This window comes from Ceratotherium simum, chromosome 16 (assembly GCF_057802395.1).
Source record: "Ceratotherium simum simum isolate JZ-2026a chromosome 16, ASM5780239v1, whole genome shotgun sequence".
NCBI lineage: Eukaryota > Metazoa > Chordata > Mammalia > Perissodactyla > Rhinocerotidae > Ceratotherium > Ceratotherium simum.
The window spans coordinates 18,214,136-18,235,525 of NC_141915.1; the positions used below are offsets into that span (position 1 = coordinate 18,214,136).

At 59.8% G+C, this 21,390-nt stretch overlaps 2 protein-coding genes across 4 annotated transcripts; one reads left to right on the plus strand and one right to left on the minus strand.

Moving 5' to 3' along the window:
- Nucleotides 1-39: 39 nt before the first annotated feature.
- Nucleotides 40-16,421, plus strand: GIT1 (GIT ArfGAP 1). Of its 2 annotated transcripts, XM_087440699.1 has the most exons (21): nt 40-283; nt 6,444-6,577; nt 7,062-7,174; nt 7,294-7,399; nt 8,223-8,440; nt 8,526-8,620; nt 8,957-8,999; nt 10,837-10,863; nt 11,052-11,100; nt 11,532-11,604; nt 12,190-12,287; nt 12,710-12,821; nt 12,954-13,087; nt 13,248-13,400; nt 13,529-13,759; nt 13,851-13,904; nt 14,090-14,176; nt 14,302-14,375; nt 14,484-14,666; nt 14,787-14,850; nt 15,003-16,421. In XM_087440699.1, the coding sequence occupies exons 1-21, from the start codon at nt 232-234 to the stop codon at nt 15,213-15,215; spliced, it is 2,313 nt and encodes a 770-aa protein (XP_087296825.1). In that variant the 5' UTR covers nt 40-231; the 3' UTR covers nt 15,216-16,421. The 2 variants fall into 2 exon arrangements, with proteins under 2 accessions (XP_087296825.1, XP_087296824.1); XM_087440698.1 differs by lacking the exon at nt 10,837-10,863 and having other exon boundaries at nt 125-283.
- Nucleotides 16,422-16,833: 412 nt separating this feature from the next.
- TP53I13 (tumor protein p53 inducible protein 13) lies at nt 16,834-21,038 on the minus strand. 2 transcript variants are annotated; one of them, XM_087440700.1, is made up of 7 exons: nt 20,879-21,038; nt 20,278-20,346; nt 20,010-20,051; nt 18,244-18,372; nt 17,913-18,107; nt 17,266-17,821; nt 16,834-17,184 (listed from the first exon to the last, which is right to left on the minus strand). In XM_087440700.1, the coding sequence occupies exons 1-7, from the start codon at nt 20,978-20,980 to the stop codon at nt 17,072-17,074; spliced, it is 1,206 nt and encodes a 401-aa protein (XP_087296826.1). In that variant the 5' UTR covers nt 20,981-21,038; the 3' UTR covers nt 16,834-17,071. The 2 variants fall into 2 exon arrangements, with proteins under 2 accessions (XP_087296826.1, XP_004433516.1); XM_004433459.3 differs by lacking the exon at nt 20,879-21,038 and adding an exon at nt 20,537-20,698.
- Nucleotides 21,039-21,390: the final 352 nt, after the last annotated feature.

Consider the following 21,390-nt stretch of genomic DNA (forward strand, 5'->3'; position numbering starts at 1 on the left):
GCGGCGGTGGGGCGGCGCGGGGCGGCGCGGGGCGGAGGGCGCCCGAGGGCGAGCGGGCAGGCGGGCACGGCGGGTCCCGGGCCAGTCCCGGGGGCGGACGGTTGGCCGGGCGCGCGGAGCCTCGCTGGGGCCGAGCCGGGCCGGGCAGCAGGGGCCGCCGCCGCCCGGGCCCGCCGCCCGCGCCCGCGCCCCACGCTGGCCCAGAGGGCTGCGGCCGCGTCGCCGCTGAGGATGTCCCGGAAAGGGCCGCGAGCGGAGGTGTGTGCGGACTGCAGCGCCCCGGGTAAGCGGGCCGGGCCGGGGCGGGACCGCGCACCGAGGCCGCCGCCGGGCGGGCGCCGGGGCCTGGCGGGAGCGCCGTGCGGGGCCGGAGGGCGGGGCGGGGCTGGGGGCTGCGGCCTCCGGCCTCAGCCCCCGCCCGGGCCACTGCGGAGCCGCGTCCTTGGCGGGAGGGCCGGCCTGGGGGGGCCCTTGTTTCCTCGCGTCCGTGGACGAGCGAAGAAGGACATTCCCGGCGCCGCCTCCCACCCTTCAGTCTGAGGAAGGCGGGCAGCTAGTTGCCCCCCCTCCTATCTCCGTATCCAAACGGAAGCGCCAGCCTGGGGGGGGCGGGAGGGCTGTGGCGGAGGCCGGCAGGGTTTAGGAGGTGGGGGCGAGTGTGGTTTTGTGTCATCTCAGTGCCGCCCCCGCGTCTTGCACCTGCTGCTCGCATGGTCTGCGCGCCCGCTGGGGTGGCGGAGGGCAAGGGGCAGAGAGCTGGGTGGATGGGCCAGGGGGGCCTGGCTACTGTTTCCTCGGGAGCAGATGAGAGGGTGGCTACTCCTAGGACTCCCTGCCCCTGGTTCCCAAGGCTGGGGCTCCTTGCAGGGCCTGGTGTTCAGGGCCAGTATGAGCCTGGGCATCTTCCCCTGAGGCATCCCCAGGCCGCCTGGTGTCTGGCAGCAACTAGACTCGGCTTTTTTTGTGCCCTAGTAAGGCCTGCTTGAGAAGGTGGGCTTGCATTGCCCCAGCCTGGGCACAGACCCCTCCCGGTCCCCTAGCCCAGTCTGGCCAGAAATGGGTAGGGAGCAGTGCTGAGGGGTGCCTAGATTCCCGGGATCCAGCTGGCTTCCTGGCCTGCCTCCTGGCTGTATTTACAGTGGTGTTTCCCTTCTCCTTCACAGCAGAGTCAGGTCCAGGCTGATGTGAAACTCCCCTGACCTGCTGAGGAAGTGAGGCGCAGTGACCTGAAAGGCTGCTCCCTTCTAATGTGGGGGGACACTGCCAGTGATGGGGCTCAGCAGCTGGCCTGGGGAAGGAAGCCCTGGCCCCTGTCCATCCTGTCTTTAGAAAAGGAGCCATCTCTGTGGGAGACATCTGGGCAGGCTCAGGGGGTCTCTGAATTCCAGGGGGACTGTGGGCACAATTAAGTGTGCGAGTGTGGGATGCTGTTTTATGGGCCCATAACTTCCAGCTACCCTTTGCACAGGCCCAGGACCCCAACAGGTTGAGACCCACAGACACTCTGGTGGTTCTGATGGCTCCAAGCTAGAGTGTTTGGGAACTGTGGATGCCTGGCAGAGGCCTGGTCCTCTATGGGTGGTTATGACCCCGAGGCCTCCTCTCAGGGCATGTCATGGTCTAAAGGGTTCTGAAGAAGCTATCTGGGGGATATGTGTCCTTACCCCTAATTAGCTGGAAACTATGATCCCCTTCTCCCAACCACAGGAAAGTCTGGGGTTGGCAGGGCTGAGAGGAGAGCTTGCCCTCTACATGTCTGTCCCAGGATGTTCTGCACCTCTGCTGGGTGGGCATAGCACTGAGCGGGCAAGAAGGGCTGGGAGGGGGGTGCTTAGCAGTCACCCTATCAGGGGAGCCTGGATTTTAGTGTTACCTATGTTTCCAGCTCACTCTGTGACCCATGGCAAGACTTGCCTCATTCTGGGCTTTAGTTTCCTCAACTGTGAGGCAAAGAAGTTGGAGTAGAAATGGTTTTGAGGACCATCCCATCTCCAAGTCTGTTGTCCTGATTCTGGGCCAGAGGGACATAGGGCAGCATCAGCAAGGCTATCTTTTCTCCATTGCATTTAACTGTTTGGCTGAAGCCTCTGGATGCCCACTGGGCTCGGGGAGGAGTGGTGTGTATCTGTGTTGAACTGCCCAGCTCCTATCCCCAGTCCTCATCCCACAGGCATCTGTGCCCTGGCTATCTCCTTTTCCCCTTGTCCAGAATACAGGTCAGGAAGAGGCAGGTGAGGTGGGCAGGGTGCTGACAAAGTCTTACTCGTTACTCTCCCACCCCCCAGCACCTAGCATGGTATCTGGCACATAGCAGCCACTCCCCAAGCGTTTGGATGCTTGTCAGGGCCCCAGCTGGCTACTTGGGGCTACCCCCCACCCCCACTCTATGATGCTTGGAGTGGCATTCTCAGTCTGGGAACTGCAGCAGCCCAGGTAAGAGGCTTGAGAGTAACAGCAGTCTGGAGCCCAGACCCAGAGCACCCACCCCACTAGCCTCCCTGCTGAGTGTCTGTCTCCCACCCAGAGTTGTAGGCTTCTCTCACTCTGACAGGAACCCTACATTCCCAGCCCTAGGAGTGAGGTCGTAGCTTTTTTGTGGTTGGTTAATTTGGGGGGTCATGGAGGTAAAATGTGAGATGCAGCCTGACCCCAAAGGGCCCCGTCCTCCCTTTGCTTCGAGGCCTGGGCACACAGGGGACAAGTGTGAGTATGTTGTGAGGCAGCTGGACATGGCATGGCTCCCATGGCAGCCAGTGCTACCTCTCAGGCACCATCTGTGTCCCTGCCTGCCTTAGGAGTCCCAAGAGAGGAGCAGGGGTCAGGGAACCCTGGAGAATGTGTGTTCTCCCTTCCTTCTCCTCCACTCCCCTGCCACACAGTCCTGGCCCAGGTCTCATGCTATGGGCCTCCAACTCAACGCTTCTACTTTGGCAGCCCCAGGGACAGGAGTGAAGACCTCAAGATGCCCATCCTAAGGGCATCTTAGATGAGCAGGGCTGGACACCGGCTAGGGACATTTGGGAACCTGCAGGTTCATTTGTCTCTTCATAATGTAGATGGGGGGTGGGATGAATGGTGGGCTTTCTTCCTCTTTTATTGAGGTATAACTTATGTATGGCAAAGTGCCTGCACCTTCCTGTTTACCTGATGAGTTTTTACATGTGTATATACCTGTGTAACCACCACTCTGATCAAGAGGTAGAGCATTTCCATCACTCCACAGGGCTTTCTTGTGCCCCCAAAAGTAACTACCATTCTGATCTCTATCCCCATGGATTACTCTTTTTTTTTTTTTGTGGTGAGGAAGATTGGCCTTGAACTAACATCTGTTGCTAATCTTCTTCTTTTTGCTTGAGGAAGAGTGGCCCTGAGCTGACATCTGTGCCCATATTCCTCCACTTTATATGTGGGATGCCACCATATCATGGCTTGATGAGTGGTGTGTAGGTCTGTGCCCAGGATCCGAACCCACAAACCCTGGGCTGCTGAAGTGGAACAGGCAAACTTAACCACCATGCCACCAGGCCGGCCCCCCCAATGGTTTACTCTTGTCTGCTTTCAAGATGGTGGGCTTCTCCCTCTTGTCCAGCGAGGATCTGGTCTCTAGCTCATTAGAGGCTGGCCTTTAGAGGAGACTTACTGGCGGTAGAGGCCACTAATGGCTTTGGGTGGTGACTTGAATTCACCTTAATAGAGGCCTCTATGGGGTTGGCACTAATTAACATTATCCCAGGACCCCTCCTGCCACTTTCCCACACATACCAGACCCTCATCCTGACTGAGGCAGAAGCCCAGGGGGAGGGTTGGCAGGATCCTGAGGTCACCACATCCCCTAACCCTGATGAGCCCTGTCCCTTCTGTTTGGTCTAGGGAGCCTCTTGGGGGCAAGAGTCCCTTAACTTGAAAATACAATAGCCATTTGACTTTCAGAAACCCTTCCTGGCCCTTCTGCTTAGAAACTGGCCTGGGTAGTGCTTGGGGACGCCTGTGTGGGTAGGCTTGAGGCCGCTTGGGCATAGGGAGCTGGAAGTAGGGTTAGAGTAGGCTTCTCGTCTGTGTCATCCAGAACTGCACTGGCACCAGTGTGCCCCAGACCAGGACGGTGTCCCCTGCCCACCCTTCCTATTTCAGGTCACTGTGGAGGAGAGGGAGGACCCCTCCCCTGGGCTGGGAGAGTGCCCAACAAAGCCTTGGACCACGTTCCCTGGATCCTGGTCTCTTGGGCACTGCGATGTTCAGGGGCTCACCGTGTCTGGTCTGGCCTTGGATATATGGTCAGTCTTCCCAGGCCTTGCTCCTCCGATAGGGCTATGGACCCGGGGTGGAGGCCTCAGGGCAGCCCATTTATGATCCTAGCCTGGGCGGCTCCCCACTTACAGGAAACCCCACCGTTTCAACAAGAGGAATTTGGGCTGCGTCATTTCCAGCTTCCTGCCCGGACTGCCGGAGGTGGCTGGCGGGCAGACCCCTGACCCAGTGGTGTTTGGGAGGTGGGGGAGGGAGCTTTCCATGCCTGGGGTGCCTCACTGTTTGGGTAAAGTCAGCCCTAAAGTGTGCCCTGGGGCTCCCCCTTTGGACACAGATGGTAGCTCCCTTCCTCTTGGGCCCCTGGAATCAGCCCCCCAGGAAGGTGTATGGCGGCACCTTGTGCATCCCTCTGTTGCCCTGTTTTGGGGGGGAGGATCCCCAAAGAAGCCCAAACCCCAATTGCTGAGCCTGCTCTTTCACTTCCTGTTTCCATGCCATGGAGGGGACACTCACTGTGGGCAGAGCTCAGGCTGTGCCCTGACTCAGAGTCTCCTCACAATTCTGGTAACTTTGATGGAAGTCCTTGCAGGGAAGGGTCTGAGAACCGCCTTCTAGTTGAAGAGGTTCTCATTACCCCAAGCCTGTCCCCCCCCCCCCGCAGGGGGGCCCACTTCTGGACTCCCTGAGCACTGCGGGGCAAGGCAGAGAGCCAGCCCCCCTCCCCAGGACAGGGCTTCCTGAGACGGGGCGGGGGCATGGGCAGAGCGCAGTGTCCTGGGAGAGAGGCTCCCTGCCCCCACTCTCCAGCAGCACACAATGGCTGCTTTCTCCCCCGTGACCTTTCCGCAGCCTGAGCTGTATGCAGCTGTCTCCTCCCCTCTCCCAAGGGCCCTGGGATGGGTGGCATCTCCTCTGCCCTTGAGAAGGACCCCAGGAGCTCCCACGCTGTCCTTCTTGTTTCCCACCCCCCTTCTTGTTTCCAAATTTCATACCTCAAGGAGTGGAGAGTGGCTCCTAGGGCCCTCGCCCACTTGGAGCTGCCCCCTTCAGGACAGGGGCAGAGGGACAGCAGTGAGTATGGACGTGGCATGGTCTCTGGTGTCTAGGTGCCTGTGTCCACATCCCAGCAATCCCGCTTACTAGCTGTGTGACTTTGAGCAAGCGCTCTAACCTCTCTGAGCCACTGTTTCCTCATTGGTAAAGCAAGGGTAGCATTTCCTACCTTGCCTGACAATTGTGAGAGGTATCATATATAACAGCACTCAGCTGGTACACAGTGGGTGCTCAGTCAGTGTTAGTTTCTTTGCTCTCTCCATCCCCATTAAGAGGGGCTACAGGGAGCTGCCTTGTGGCGTAGTGGTTAAGTCTGCATGCTTCTCTTTGTCGGCCTGGGGTTTGTGGGTTCGGATTCCAGGCGCAGACCTATGCACTGCTCGTCAAGCCATGCTGTGGTGGTGTCCCACATACAAAGTGGAGGAAGGTGGGCACGGATGTTAGCTCAGGGCTAATCTTCCTCAGCAAAAAGAGGAAGATTGGCAGCAGATGTTAGTCCAGGGCCAATCTTCCTCACCAAAAAAAAAAGAGAGGCTCCAGCTCAGCTCATCAGTGATGGAGGCTCAGGCATGAAAAGGCCTCTTGCCTTCCAGGATGCAGGCAGAGGCAGGAGCTGGTGGAAGCGTGCAGTGGATCAGGCAGGTGGGCAGTGATTCCAACAGAAGCCTGAGTGCAGGAGAGATGTGGTACAAACCTGGACACAGGAGTGCCTAGGGATGTCTGGCATGTAGCATTGGGGTTGCATCCCCTAGGGGATTCCTGCCTCCCTGGGGAAGGGCTGGGCAGCAGTCTTGTTCCCTGAGGAAAGGCTGTGGGACTGGTAGCAGTGGCTGCAGGACAGGAAGCCGTGCTGGCTGAGTAGGCCCTGGGGACTACACCTCCCCAGAGGGGCAAAGATGTGTAGGAAACGGCATGGCTCCATCTGTCACCAGCTGCAAGCCTTTGGGGAAACCCCTCCCACCACCACAGCTCAGCTTCCTCATCAGGAACCTGTGTGTACTAAGGGTCCCAGCCCCGAGACCTCTGGGGAGCCGAGTGAGTGAATGTGTGTGGAGGACTAAGCATAGTTTGGGCCCAGAGCAGGTGCTCAGGAGGTCTCACCCGCCATCCACTGTGGCTGACCCTTGCCCCCACCCCGGCAGACCCTGGCTGGGCCTCCATCAGCAGGGGTGTGCTGGTGTGTGACGAGTGCTGCAGTGTGCACCGGAGTCTGGGACGCCACATCTCCATTGTCAAGCACCTTCGCCACAGCGCCTGGCCTCCCACGCTGCTGCAGGTACGGGGCTTTGCCAGGCGGTTCTTGTTCCCTGCAGAGTGTGCTGAACACAGGCACCTTCCCCCACATGCACACACATAGCTCTCTGGAGTCTGCAGCTTCCTGGGGGCAGCAGTCACCTGGGGCAGAGCCTAACCCTGACCCCTTCCACCCGTCTGCTTGCCTGCACACACAGGAGGCCTCCAGGACCTGAGTCACACAGACCTGGGCTCCCACCCAGCTCTGCCGCTTACCAGCTCGGCCATGTAGCATTGAGCAAGTCGTTTAACCTCGAAGCCTTGGCATGCTTGCCACGGGACCTGAAGTGCTAAATAGGACCCAGATCCTTGGGTGGCCTCACTGGATGGAGGTGTGACAGTGCCAGGCACACAGTAGGGCCCTTGGTCCTGTTTCTACCCATGCTGGCAGTGGCTGGCGCTCAGAGGTGTTTCCCCCAGTGCCCTGCGCACAGTGGGCACTCTCACTTGGCATCTCTTCCCTGCAGATGGTGCACACGCTCGCCAGCAACGGGGCCAACTCCATCTGGGAGCATTCCCTGCTGGACCCCGCGCAAGTGCAGAGCGGCCGGCGCAAAGCCAACCCCCAAGATAAAGTCCAGTGAGTTGGCTGGAGGGTGGTGGCAGGGCCTACGCGGTCTGGGACATGGGCCTGGGAGGTGGCCGGGCGACCAGCCTCTCCTGCTTTGCTCCCCATTTCCTCCTGTGTCCCCCACACAGCCCCATCAAGTCAGAGTTCATCAGGGCCAAGTACCAGATGCTGGCGTTCGTGCATAAGCTCCCCTGCCGGGATGACGATGGGGTTACTGCCAAAGACCTCAGCAAGGTTTGAGGGACCCCACAGCAGATGGGTGGGCCTCTCCTCTTCTCCCCCACGATGCCCCGAAGGCATCTCCTTTGTCACCACTGAGCCCTAGGCCTCAAAAGCAGCCAGGTCAGGCATGAACGGTGGACAGGGTGGAGGGACAAGGTTGCATAGTCAGGCTGCGTGTGGTCAAGGCCCCTCATGTCCCAAGTAGACACACAAAGCTAAAATCCCCCAGCTGGGGGCTGGCCCGGTGGCGCAAGTGGTTAAGAGTGTGCACTCCGCTGCGGCAGCCTGGGGTTCACCGCTTTGGATCCCGGGCGCGCACCGACGCACTGCTTGACAAGCCATGCTGTGGCGGCATCCCACATAAAGTGGAGGAAGATGGGCATGGATGTTAGCCCAGGGCCAGTCTTCCTCGGCAAAAAAAGAGGAGGATTGGCAGATGTTAGCACAGGGCTGATCTTCCTCACAAAAAAACAAACGAAAAAAAACATAAAATCCCCCAGCTGCCACCCAAAAGCCAGGAAAACTTGGGACAGTTTCTTAACCTCAGAGCCTCAGTTTCTTGATCAGTAAAATGGGAAAGAAATAACAGCACCTACCTCATGGGTAATATCTGTTCCAAGCAGAGCATGCAGCACGTGGTAGATGGTGACTGACGGCAGCTATTATTACTTGGCATTAACTCCTAGCGGGAAGCCCTCTGTCCTCCCTGACAGCTCAACTTGAGCTGGGCCCCTTGGAGCTGGTGGGAGTCCCAGGAGCTGCCTGGATGAGGTGCAGATTGAGGGGAGGAGAGGCCTCATGCACACACACGTTTCTTGCACGCTACTCCTTGCAGCAATTGCACTCGAGTGTGCGGACGGGCAACTTGGAGACATGTCTGCGCCTGCTGTCCCTGGGTGCCCAGGCCAACTTCTTCCACCCGGAGAAGGGCACCACACCTCTGCACGTGGCTGCCAAGGCAGGGCAGACACTGCAGGCTGAGCTTCTTGTAGTGTATGGGGCAGACCCTGGCTCCCCTGACGTTAATGGCCGCACACCCATTGACTATGCCAGGTGAGGGTCGGCTGAACGGTGAGGCTTGGGCAGGTGGGGGGAGTGGGCTGCTGCTGCAGGGCTGAGCCATGCCCCCTCCCCACAGGCAGGCGGGGCACCATGAGCTGGCGGAAAGGCTAGTCGAGTGCCAGTATGAGCTCACTGACCGGCTGGCCTTCTATCTCTGTGGACGCAAGCCGGGTGAGCAGAGTGCGGGGCGGGCCTGGCTGGGCCAGGCAGGTGGGACCCAGACACACCCCAGCAGCAGGTGCCATGGTGACAAAGCCCGCTGGGGAACAGCGTTGCTAGGCAACTGGCTCCTGTGAAATTGCTGCAGGCTCTGGGCTGCAGCACATTGGGGAAGGGAGTGGGGGTGGGCATAACTTCCAGCCAGCTCCCAGGGCTCTTGGGGGCGGCCTGCCCTCCTCCCCTTCCCCTGACACTTCTGGTGCCAAGCCCTGCTCATGGCAGTGTGGTGGGCTCCCGGCTGCTAAGGCCACCCCACACCAGTGACTTGGCATTTTTATATTTGTTCAGATCACAAGAATGGACATTACATCATCCCGCAGATGGCTGACAGGTGAGTGCCTACCTGCGCCCGTTCCCAAAGGCTTTTGGATGCCATGTGGGTGCCTGACCCCCAGAGCCCCCACCCCTCCCACTTCCTGGGCTTTAGGGGTATGGGACCCCCACCCCCAGGAGCTGGAGGCAATAGCATTTCACAGTCCAGTTCTCACTCACTAATGCTGAGCCCCAAGATAGGTAAGAAATGTCAAGTCAGCACATGGCCAGCACAGCCTGATCCCCATGGCTGTCAGTTACATAGGACTTGAGTACAAGGAACAACCCCCAGGAGCGACGGGTCACTGGGTTCTGTTCCTAGTGGCACTGGCCCCACTGTAAAATCTTTAGATGAGCCCCTGCTCTTCAGTGAAAAGGTGGTGGGCCCCAGGGATTTGACTAACTTTGGGACTACTGGCCAGGCCTTTGTGGTGCGCTCAGAAATTGGGCAGGGGCTGAAGGTCAGGGCCTGGCCCAGTGGAGGTGTTTCTGCCTCTGATCTGAGAGGCCCCAGGTGCCCAGGCTGTGGAGGACGCTCACCCGGTTCACAAGATGGATGCTGGTGCCACCTGGTGGCCGCCTCTAATGGCCAATTCTTCATGCCAAGCCATGCCTACTGGCCTGGATCTGGAGAGAGGAAGCTCCCTCCCTCTCCAAAGGCCAGTGTAGGCAGATGGGGATGGTCAGGCCTGGGCACCTCAGATCACTGAACCCAGACCTCTTCTATTCTGAGACCCCAAGACTCCCCCCTGCTTCTCTGGTCTGATTCTGCCTTGTGTGTGTGCGTGGGGCGTTTGTGTGTTGTAAACACATATGGGCATGTACTCAATGAAATGTAAACCGAGCGCCTTCCCAGTGCCAGCTGCTGTTCTTGGCACTGGGACGCAGAGGTAACTCAGGTGTGATCCCTGCTCTTAAGAAGCTCACAGTCTAGGAGAGGGAGGCAGCCTAGTTAGACAGTTGTAGTCCTGTGTGGGGAGTGCAGCAAGAGGAAAAGGTGTAGACGTTAGAAATGCTGTGCCGGGAAATGCAGGCAGGCCGTGTGGCCGGAGCATAATGCGAGAGGCAGGGAATCCCAGGAGCAAGACTGGACTAGAGATGGGGCAAGAGAGTGGCCAGTCCTGTGACCCCCCAACAAGAACTGTGACCATCCTGAGGGCAGAGAGGTTCCAAGCCTGGGTGTGTGGAGTCAGCTCTGCCGCTTACTGGCTGTGTGACTTCAGGCAGACTACTTAATCTCTCTGAGCCCTGGTTACTTCACCGGGAAATGAGGATGACAGTACCTATCTTTCTGGGCCGTTGAGAGGATTAAATAAGATGGTGCACGCAAAACATTTAGCATATCTATTAAAGTGAGCTTTCTGTTGATGTATGGTTTTATGTATGTATGTATGTTGATGTATGGTTGAAGTATGCTGTATATACCTGTTACTATTGAAATGTTTTTAAGGCCAGAGGTAATGCAGCCAGATGTGTCAAAAAGATCACCCTGGCTGCTGGGTGGAAAAAAGATTGTAGGGGCAAGACTGGAAGTGGGAAGGTGGATTAAGAAACTGTTGCAAAAGCTCAGGCAAGAGGAAAGGATGGCAGAACCTGGGGAAGCCTTGGCTAGGACTGGAGGGAAAGGAAGGTGACTCCCGGAGGCTGATGTTGGTGCTGGGTGAGTGGGTTACTGAGAGAAAGAGCGAGCTGGCCCAGCAGGCTAGGGGGAGATGAGCTCAGTTTCATACTCTCTGGGTCTGGCGTGCACATGGAGATGGGTCTGAGCTTGACGTGGGAAGGTGTGTGCTGCCCTGCTGCTGGGTAATTGCTGCCTCTGTCCTGTTCTTCCCTCTGCTGCCTTCCTCTGGACTTAGATCTCGGCAAAAGTGCATGTCTCAGAGGTATATGGGGCCTGCCACGGGAGCAGGCTCTGGAGGTTGGGTGGGGCAGGGAGGCGCTTGGTGTGGCATCTGGGGTGTTATCTCCCTGGGACCCCTGCATGTTTGGGAGTCACTGCCAGGGGCCTGGCCACCTCTCACGTCTGGCCTCTCCCCTCCTTCCCATTCCCATCTCCTTCCTTCGTCCACAGCCTGGACCTGTCCGAGTTGGCCAAAGCTGCCAAGAAGAAGCTGCAGGCGGTGAGTCTGCTCAGACAGGCCCCTAAGACTGGGAGCTGCCCCCCACCTCTGGCCCCTTGCCCCTGTGATTGCTCACCCTTCCTCTGACTTGTTGCCATGTTCCAAGTCTTTGACTTGCCCCTCAGTCTCCTCAGCCTTCTAGCCTCCCCAGCCTCCTCTCCTCCACCTCCTGACCCCTTATCTTGGACCCTGGCTCTGCCCTCCAAAGGCTCCCAGGGCCCTAGCTTTACCTCTGACCTGCAAGGGAACTGACTGGTCTGGTCTGGTTTCCCTTCTGTCCTCTCCCACCTCGGAGCTTGGCAGACAGACCCCTACCCCAGTGTCCAGTTCTGAGCTGTTTCCCATGGCTTATGACATCCTGGCGAGCTGGCCTTGTCGGCACTGGGGGCCAGTTGATCTGATAAAGCCTGAGTCCCTGTCTCTGCCTCCAGCTCAGCAACCGGCTTTTTGAGGAACTTGCCATGGACGTGTATGACGAGGTGGACCGAAGAGAAAATGACGCTGGTGAGCCGGGAGGGCATTGGGCTGGTTGATGAGACGAGCATATACCTGCTGGGGACCTGGTGTGGCTCTTGGGTCCTTCCACTGGGACTAAAAAGGGGTGCCTGGACTTGGGCTGCTCATCAGGCCTGCATATAAGCCCCTGACAGCTGTGAGCCTGCCTGGGCAGCTGCCCCAGCTGGGCAGCAGCGTGTGCTGAGCTGGGGCAGCCAGTCTACTCCTCCCACCCCACCCCCAAGTGGGGCTCCTCTCTGCTCTGGCTGCCTCCCACTTTGGCTCTCTCCCCAGTCCTGCTCCGCCCCTCTACATCACTCCTTCCTGGCCACAGCCAGATTCCAACCCAAACTCTGGGTTGGGGCTGGTGGGAGGGAGTCGCCTTGTTCTGTTCTGTTCGTCAGTCACCAGCCAGCCTCGCCCAGCCTTACCCTGACCTAGCCTTGCTTTGCGTGTCTGAAGACCACCCCTGTTTTTAACACCAACGTTTGGTGGGTGTGGGGAGGAGCTGGAAGGCTGTGCTTAGCCCTTCCCCATGTCCATCCTGTGGGCCTGGCCACCGTGGACAATCTGCTCCCTGCCCCTCCCCCACAGTGTGGCTGGCTACCCAAAACCACAGCACCCTGGTGACGGAGCGAAGTGCTGTGCCCTTCCTGCCTGTTAACCCTGAGTACTCAGCCACACGGAATCAGGTGAGGGGGCTGGATGGGGGGCCTGGGTGGTTTCCTCCCCTCTTGGGGTCGCCAACACTGTGGGCCCTGCCCTTCCTCGGCAGCGATTGTTTGGGCCAGGGCCTGGGCCCGCTCTTCTTCACTCCTGGCCGAGGCCTCCCTCAGGGCCTGGCTGGCACTGGGATTTGGAAATAGGGAAGAGGCTGCTCTTTTGAGCACTTGGTGAGCAGCCTCTGGGGAGTGTTCCAGCCTCTTCCTGAGAGCTCCCCTACGCACCCTGAGTCTGTGTCATCTCCCACCCCTGCCCTGGCCAGGTGAGCAGGCTGGCACATTTTAGCTGTGGTTAAATCAGAGGGCAGGGGGTGGCTTACCACTTTGTCCCACCCCCATGTGTCAGCCATAAGGGGCCGCCTCATGCTGGCCTGGCCCTTTCTGCCTCACAGGGGCGACAGAAGTTGGCCCGTTTTAATGCCCGAGAGTTTGCCACCTTGATCATCGACATTCTCAGCGAGGCCAAGCGGAGACAACAGGGCAAGAGCCTGAGCAGCCCCACAGGTGGGAAGGGTGCGATGGGGGTGCGGGCAGTGGGCACTGTTCGGGGATGTTCTCTTTCATGGCTCCCTCTCGGAGGTGGCATGATAGACGGGTTGTGTTGCTGAGCCCTGAGTGACAGGCTTGTGCCCTCAGACAACCTTGAGCTGTCTGCGCGGAGCCAGAGTGACCTCGACGACCAGCACGACTACGACAGCGTGGCCTCCGACGAGGACACAGACCAGGAGCCCCTGCGTAGTGCCGGCGCCACTCGGAACAACCGTGCCCGGGTCTGCCCCTCCCCGGACCCTCCCTTGGCCTCCATCAAGGCCCAGCTCTATCCTCTTGTAGCTTGGGGACAAGTGGGCTAGTCACAGCCTCGAGAGCAGCCCTCTGAGGGCATCCATCCCCTGCCCCTGATGGCTGACCACCTTATGTCTCACTCTGCAGAGCATGGACTCCTCAGACCTGTCCGATGGGGCCGTGACGCTGCAGGAGTACCTGGAGCTGAAGAAGGCCCTGGCCACCTCCGAGGCAAAGGTGCAGCAGCTCATGAAGGTCAACAGCAGCTTGAGTGACGAGCTCCGGAGGCTGCAGAGAGAGGTGAGGGCTGCAGCCTCGGTGGGAGTGGGGGCGCTCCCAGAGCCCTGGTGGAGGAGAATCACCCCCTCCCAGAGGTGAGGGTGCTGCCTGGACCCTCCAGGGTTTCTGACACTGCTCTGCACTCTCAGATCCATAAGCTGCAGGCAGAGAACTTGCAGATCCGGCAGCCGCCAGGGCCAGTGCCCACACCCCCACTCCCCACCGAACGGGCAGAACACACGTCCATGGGGCCTGGCGGGAGTGCCCACCGCAGGGACCGCCAGGCCTTCTCCATGTACGAACCAGGTTCTGCCCTGAAGCCCTTTGGGGGCCCGCCTGGGGACGAGCTCACCACCCGACTGCAGCCTTTCCACAGCACTGTGAGTTGCCTGCGGGCCTCAAGGGGGTGGGGAAACAAAAAGTTGGGGCTGCCACAGGGCCCTCCATGATGCCCCCTGTGCTGACCCTCAGGAGCTGGAGGATGACGCCGTCTATTCAGTGCATGTCCCTGCTGGCCTTTACCGGGTAAGCAGGGACTGGGGGAGATGGGTCTGTTTCTGCAAATAGGTTCTGAGCCCCAGTGCATGCCAGGCTTTGGGCTGGATGCTGGGCACAGGGATGACTAGACGTACACGGTACCCCCCTCACTGTGGGGAAGGCGGGTGGCAGGGAGGAGGAGACTCCCTGACTCCAGCCCTCCTGGGTTTCAGATCCGGAAGGGGGTGTCGGCCTCAGCTGTGCCCTTCACTCCCTCCTCCCCACTGCTGTCGTGCTCCCAGGAAGGGAGCCGCCACACGGTAATGTTCCCATCCCCAGTGCCCAAGGGATGGGCTACACGAGATGTGTGGATGGGAGGTGATGGGGGCTGTGAAGGTCCGTGAATGTGCACCTCACCTACCACCCCCATTCCCTGACCCTCCAGAGCAAGCTTTCCCGTCACGGCAGCGGTGCCGACAGCGACTATGAGAACACGCAAAGTGGGGACCCTCTGCTTGGGTGAGGCACCTTGGGGGGAGGAGGCTGAGCGGGCCTTGGAGTCTCTGCAAGGGCTCAGGCAAGCGGCTTCACGGCTGGAATGTCTCTCTTTCCAACCCCGGGCCTCAGACTGGAAGGAAAGAGGTTTCTAGAGCTGGGCAAGGAGGATGACTTCCACCCCGAGTTGGAAAGCCTGGATGGAGACCTCGACCCTGGGCTTCCCAGCACAGAGGATGTCATCCTGAAGACAGAGCAGGTCACCAAGAACATTCAGGAATTGTTGCGGGCTGCCCAGGAATTCAAGCATGACAGGTATGGGGGTGGGGCACAGCCTCTGGTGTGGTAGAGGGCAAGAGAGAGGCCAGTGTTCCATGGTCCCTGGGAACCTTCCTTGAGAGCCCCCCTAATTTGTGCCCTCCCCTCCCCCCACAGCTTTGTGCCCTGCTCAGAGAAGATCCATTTGGCTGTGACCGAGATGGCCTCTCTCTTCCCAAAGGTACAGGGGCTAGAGAGAGGAGCAGGATTGGGAGGGCCTCAGGGTGGGGCAGGTATAGATAATCTGACTGCTACCTGGATGGAGACATGGACACACTGGGCCCTGATCATGGCTCATGGTTTGAAGTCCAAGGCCCTCCTCCTTCCCTCCAGAGGCCAGCCCTGGAGCCTGTGCGCAGCTCCCTGCGGCTGCTCAATGCCAGCGCCTACCGGCTGCAGAGCGAGTGCCGGAAGACGGTGCCCCCGGAGCCTGGCGCCCCTGTGGACTTCCAGCTGCTGACTCAGCAGGTGATCCAGTGCGCCTACGACATTGCCAAGGCTGCCAAGCAGCTGGTCACCATCACCACCCGCGAGAAGAAGCAGTGACCACTCTCCCTGCACCCTCACCCGCACCCTGGGACCTCACCGGCCATGGGAGCTGGGCCACTCCAGACACTAATCCCCACCCCAACAGAGCCGCCGGCCCAAGTGCCCTTAGTGCTGCCACTCCCCTGGCAGCCAGGCGCCCTGGTGCCTGCCCCCACCCCCCGCCCCCATGGGGAGGTGGGGTGGCAGGACCTTCTGTCCCCCACATTCCATGCACCTCCCCCTGTACATAGCATCCCTTCCCCTTCTAGCGTGCAGGGGCCTGTAAGGCATCACTCCCAGCTCCTTGCCCTCCGGGGCACCCTCAGCAAAGGGTCGGGTGGGGACACTCCAAGTGGGGTGGTTCTCCCTACATGCACCCCACCCCCATGAGCCAGTTCAGCCCTGTTGGGGGCTGAGCGGGGGCATCCCCCTCCTTTGTACATAATCTCTGTGGATGTCCCCGCCCTGTAGCCACCAGCCCCCCTGCTGCTCTCCTTTAATGCCAAACGGCCCCTGCCTAGGGCACAGGCCCCAACCTGTGTTCCCAGGGTCCCCAACAGCAAACACTGGAACATCTTTTTTTTTCTCTCCTCTCTTCCACCCCTTAATTTTAACGTTGTGGTAACTGAGTGTCCCTGCGTGCCTGCGTGTGAGTGTGCGGGGCGGCAGTGCCGTTCCGGAGGCCTGGCCTATCTGGAGTTTTGTGAGGGATGAGGGGACCAGAACAGCAGGACCAGTGTTGGGGGTCAGCCCCGCCCCCCCCCATCCTGGGGCCAGGGACTATGGGGTAACCGGCTAGGGTCCTACCCGCTGCCTCCCCTCATCACCCCCCACCCCCCGACTTGTACCCCTTCTCTATGAACTTAAAATGAAAACCACTTCCCTCCGTCTCTCCTCCCCTTCCCTTGTGGAGGGGGAATGTGCTGGCTGGGGCGGAGAACTGAGCACCTGAGCCTGGGGCTGGCTCCCCGGGGTCCCCAACTCAGCTGATAGCCCCTCCCCGAAACCTCTGAGAGGCCAGTGCCTGTGCCTAGGGTCTCTGGGGACCTGGAACCTGGGCTGCAGCCTGGGAAGGCTGGAGAGGCAGATAGCAGCGCCTACCAGCTCTTCTCCCCGTCCTGCCTCTGTCCCAGGGGGCCAGGCTCTACCTGTGTGGTGGTGGGTGGGCTGACTGTCAAGACGTGTGTCATGTACATTTGTATCAAAAATAAATAAGTGACCATGTGCTGTTTCTGATGCATAGAGAATTGAGGAAGGGTTGGGGGAGATGGCAGACACCAAAGAGAGAAAGACAAACCAGGCAAGAGTATGAAGCAAATGCAGACTACAGCTGCTCCAGACGCCGTCCTGGGGGGAAGGGAAGCCCTGTGTTGTCTTTTTAGAAAAGGAGCTTGTGAATAACAATGTTTCAGTAACTCACACCACTATTCCCCGCCATGGTGGCAGGAGGGGTCTATCACACTCGTAAAACCCCGGGTAAGGCCAGGTTGGCAAGAGGAGGCAGGCTGGAGGGTACCCAACTGGACTTGATAGACCCCACCACCACCATATCAAATACAACCTAAATGGCCTAGGACAATGTCCTGGGTGGGAGTGAGTGTGTCTGTGTGGCAGATGCACAAGCTCATCTCCAGACTCTACTAAAATAATTTAATTAGAAATACAAGGGAGGCTGAAACCACACCTTTTGCTCCCCTGGGCCACCCCTCCCGCAAACCACACGTTGAGGATGACAGGGCCCTTCGCAGCGCTTAGGGAGGACTGCTCCATCTGGCCACGAGGGGGCGGCCCCGCGCGCGGTCCACGTGGCAGAGGTCGCGGCCTCCCGGCGGGAGGGGGAGCCCGGGCTGCCACAGTGGCAGGGCTGGGGCAAGTCAGTTGGAGCTGTCCCCATCTGGGCCGCTGTCCGGCGTGGGCGGGAGGAGGGGTCTCCGGCGGGAGCGCTTGACCCGGCGCGGGGGCATCAGCAGCCTCCGCTTCAGCACGGCTGTGGGCAGGGTGGGGAGCAGTCAAGGGCGGGGAAGCCATAGGGGGCGGGGCTGGGGGTGGGAGGAGGGGAACTTCTCACCCGCCACTGTGTCCTGGCTGTCCGCCGTGGGCTCCCAATAGATGCTCTCCCCGCGTCGGAAGTTTCGGTGCAGCCGAGTGCAGAGCGTGGCCAGGGTGAGCAGCACCAACAGGAAGGTCAGGGCCATGGCAGCCCAGGCGGCCTCCTCCGTGCGCGGCGTGGGGCCCCGGGCTGCCCGAGGAGGAGCTGCTGCCCGAGGGGCGGGGGAAGCCTGACTTGGACAGGCACAGCCCCCTGGGCTGCTTTGCCCTTTGGGCAGCTGAGCCTCTATCCTGGAGCTGGCATTGCCTTTAGGCCCCCCAGGCAGCAGGGGGGCAGTGGGCACAGATGGGGCACTACCCCTCTCACCCAGGGTTCCCAACATGGGCTGCTTGGCCTCAAAGCTCTGTGGGAAAGCAGAGGGGAACCTCAGGACTGAGGGGGTGGGCTGGAGACCCAGGGCAGCCCGCAGACCACGCCTCTTGGCACCACCAGGAGAGAGCTGCCTGGGCCCTCTAGATGCCACCTCTGCACCTGGGGTCTGCCAGCTCCGCAGAGTAAAGGCCAAAGCCGGGGCCTAAGGGGAGAAGTGACAGCAGTCACCCTTTCCCTTCCTAGATAACCCAGTGACCCCACCACCAACCAGGCCTCGGCCCAGCACCTCTCACCTGCACACACCCTCTCCGGCACAGCCTCCCTCTGCCAGGGGTTGGCACCAGGGGAGAGGGCCCAGAAAGGCTGTCAGAGCGAAACCATGCCTTCCTCTGCTTCCTCCGCCGCCTCCTCTTCAGCCAGTGGGCAGCCCAGGCTGGTTCTACCCATGCCATCTCCAGTGCCACCCCCCATGCTGCCAGCACCAGGGGCTATGAAAGGAGGAACTGTTAGAGCTAAGACAAAAGTGGGGAGCAAGCAAGAGGAAACCCCTGAATATTCCTTTCCCTGCACATGAGCCTGCAGGCTCTGCCAGTGCCAGACAACCACCTTTCATTAACCACTTACCCGATCCTGAGTAAGGCTGGAGTCAGGGGCCAGGGAGGGCTGGGCCACAAAAACATGGGCCAGGAGGGCAAGCTGGAGCTTCAGCCAGGGGTGGGCACAGGGGTGGTAGAGGAAGCTGACACCCTCAGCCTGGAGGAAAGGCATGGAGATATCGAGCCAGGCCCAGATCCTTCACTGAGAATCCCAGGTTCTCCCATCTTAGAGGCCAGCTTAAAGGGACTCCCAGGATGACTGGATGACCCTTCCACCTTCAGGGCTCAGGAAAGGACAGGAGCCTGGGTACTGATGTGAGTTCCCTCTTGCCTCTGAGTGTTTCTTTCACCCCTCCTCTCCATCAAACGCCACCCTTCAAACCTCACAGCTTCCATGGCAGCATGCCTGGTTAACCCTGTCCTACTCAGACCACACTCTAGCTGTATTTCTCTGCACCTGCAACGATGGCTTTACAGGTCCCCAGTCTAGACTGTGAGCAACCCCCAAATGGAGACCAGGCCGTCTGTGTATTGATCCTATCTATATATTCAATCTCCCACAGCATCCAAATATAGGGCACACAGGCAGCAGGTGCCAATCACAGGATGGAAATACTTCATCGATTATTAATTATCCTTTGATTGAGCTGACCTGATGCTCAGCACTGTGCCAGATACTGTAGGAGACACCAAAAGAGAACTCCTAGACTCTGCTTGCAGAGAATATAAAGGAAACGTAGGGACACAGAACTAATTCAACTAAAAGAGCAAACTAATAAAACTCAAAGTGACTATTAAATTATAAGAGATAAGTTAGAAGCATTATATGAATTTGGAGAAGGTGATGAATAAGGGCTGCATGATCAGGCAAGGTCTCAAGAGAGAGCTGACTCCTGCACTGGGCTCTGAAGACGGATAGCGGTGGACGGCAGGAGGGCAGGGAGCTGCCCCCTTCACCTTCAGCTCAGGATAGGCCAGGTGTGGAGGAGAAGCAGCAGGAGCAAAGGTACAGCAGTGGGAATGAGCCCGGCCCTCATGTGTGGTGAGCACGGCTGGAGAGGAAGCACAGATCTGGAGAGGTCAGACGAGGCTTATTTAACTAAGCAGGGCCTGAAAAGCTGGCAGGGGTATGGCCATGACAAGGTGGGAAATAAGGAGCCATTTAAGGTTTCTGACAGTGGAACGATTTAATGAAAGGGCTGTTTGAGGAAAGGAATCAGGTAGGTGACATGAGGTCTCTTGGCCTACAATAATCAAAAAAAGATAGATATTTTAAAAAGAAAACCAAACAGACAGGGAGGCTATGTGACCAGTGGCAACGAAAACAGAGAGGCAGCCATGCAAGGTGAACCCCAGTTTGGAGCCTGGTAACCTGAGGCACACTCCTTACACCATGCAGCTTCCTACTTTTGAAAGTGCTGTCACAAACAATTTGTTTACTCTTGGTGGGTAGGGACATTACTGATATCCTCTCTTACAAAAAAATGGGGCCCAGAGAGGTCCAGAGACTTCCCACAGTCACACAGCAGAGGTGGGACATGGGTTGTTTCCTTCTACTATCGTCAAAGTTCCCTTGCAACCTCCTGCCCACACAGGCAGCTACTCAACAGCATTCCTGACACAGCACGGCGGACGACAGAGGCCTGAGGCTCACTGTCCTGGGACGAAGAACACTGCCTCTTCCTGAGGGCAGCCGTAAGGAATGGAGCCGGTGGGCAGAAAAGGCGGAGAAAGCCGGCAAGGTGCGCGCTGGTTCCAGTGCAGACACCAGCATGGCTCCCTGCTGGGACTTACCTGCTGTGGGCTCATCCGTGTGTAGGTCACTCTTGGTGACACCTATACATGGGGAAGGAAGAGAGCTTAGAGCAGCTGGGGGACTCCGTGCGGGAGAGGTGAGGGGACAGCAGGCCCTAGGCCGCCAGGCTGGGATGGAGACGTTGGCGACTGAGGGCCGGAGGAACCGGCAGAGGTCCTCAGAGGGTGACTGGCGGGTGCGGCGAGGCCAGAGCGGGACCGCCGGGCTACCCTCACACCTCTCTCCCGCCGCCCTCCAGGCTCCTACCTGTGGGGGGAGAGGCCACAGGCCCTCGGGACAACGGGCTCCCGCCTCCTCCGTCGGCTCAGCCACCACCTGTGAGTCCAAGGCGCAGAAGAGCTGGAGCGCTGGCCTCGGCGCGGCCCTGCCCTCTCCCTCCCCAGGCCCAGCCCGCCAGGGGAGGACTCCTAGTCCCCTCCCCGCGTGCCACTCCTTCCAGGACGAACTTTCGGCAAAGCGCGTTGAGATCCCATGCCGCAGCCTTCTCTGGCGCGGGTCGCCTTACCTCGCCGGGACCCAGGAGCCCGGCCAGGGCTGCCAGGAGAAGCAGCTGCGGCGAAGGCGGAGGAGGCGCCATCGGCGCCCGCCCCGCTGCCCCGCAAGCGAGGGAGCGCGCGCCACCCCGCCTGCCCCCGCGCCCCAGCGCCGCCCGCGCGCTCACGTAGACCCCGGACTCGCGCTCGCCGTTCCGCCCCCACCACCCCAGACCGCGCGCCCCGACGCCCCAGGCTTGCGCGCGCCTCGCCTTGCCCCGCCCCAATGCCCGCCCACGGCTGAGGGCCGTGCGCGCACGCGCCCTAAACTCCAAGCCGGAAAAGTTTTGTGTGTGAGGCCGGCCCAAGCGCACCGCTCTGCAAGGCAGGCGGGGACCAGCTCCTTCGCCCGGGCATTCGTCCCAGCGGGTTTCCGCGGCCTGCAGAGCGCAGCTGCAGCGCCTGGGTGGGATCATGGAGCAGGGCGAAGGGCGGGAAATGGGAGCCCTGTGGACCGGGTGGCCCTCCTCCGTTAAAACTGCTTCAGACTCGTCAGTGTGACCTGCAACTAGAAGAGGGGCAGAATCACGAAATCCGAGCTGCGGCAGGAGGAGGGTCCCCGCTCTAGAGCCTCACCTTCAGCCCATCCTTCTCCTGCCCTCGCAAATAAGGCCCGAACCCAGAGGAGTCTCGGGGTGTCTCAGGCCTCCATCCTCCCCAGGCCCAGAAGTCCCGGGAAGCTGGAGTCGGACCGGGGGCTGCTTTGTTCCCCGTGTCCGCCTCCGCTCTCATCGTTCGCTGAACAGTGGCCAGCGTGTGCCCAGGGGACGCACTGGGGCGCCGGCTCTGCTGCCCTCTCTTCGGTGCCCTTCTTGGCTCAGCGCAG

Bases quoted from the DNA above. Each gene is read 5' to 3' on its own strand.
- GIT1 (XM_087440699.1), top strand. From the start codon at position 232: ATGTCCCGGAAAGGGCCGCGAGCGGAGGTGTGTGCGGACTGCAGCGCC. The intron at 8,441-8,525 runs GTGAGGGTCGGC...CCCTCCCCACAG, and splicing joins ACACCCATTGACTATGCCAG to GCAGGCGGGGCACCATGAGC. The intron at 11,605-12,189 runs GTGAGCCGGGAG...CCTCCCCCACAG, and splicing joins CCGAAGAGAAAATGACGCTG to TGTGGCTGGCTACCCAAAAC.
- TP53I13 (XM_087440700.1), bottom strand. From the start codon at position 20,980: ATGATCCCACCCAGGCGCTGCAGCTGCGCTCTGCAGGCCGCGGAAACC. The intron at 20,052-20,277 runs GTAGGAGCCTGG...CCCCATGTATAG, and splicing joins TGTGGCCTCTCCCCCCACAG to GTGTCACCAAGAGTGACCTA. The intron at 17,185-17,265 runs GTGAGAAGTTCC...CCCTGCCCACAG, and splicing joins CAGCCAGGACACAGTGGCGG to CCGTGCTGAAGCGGAGGCTG.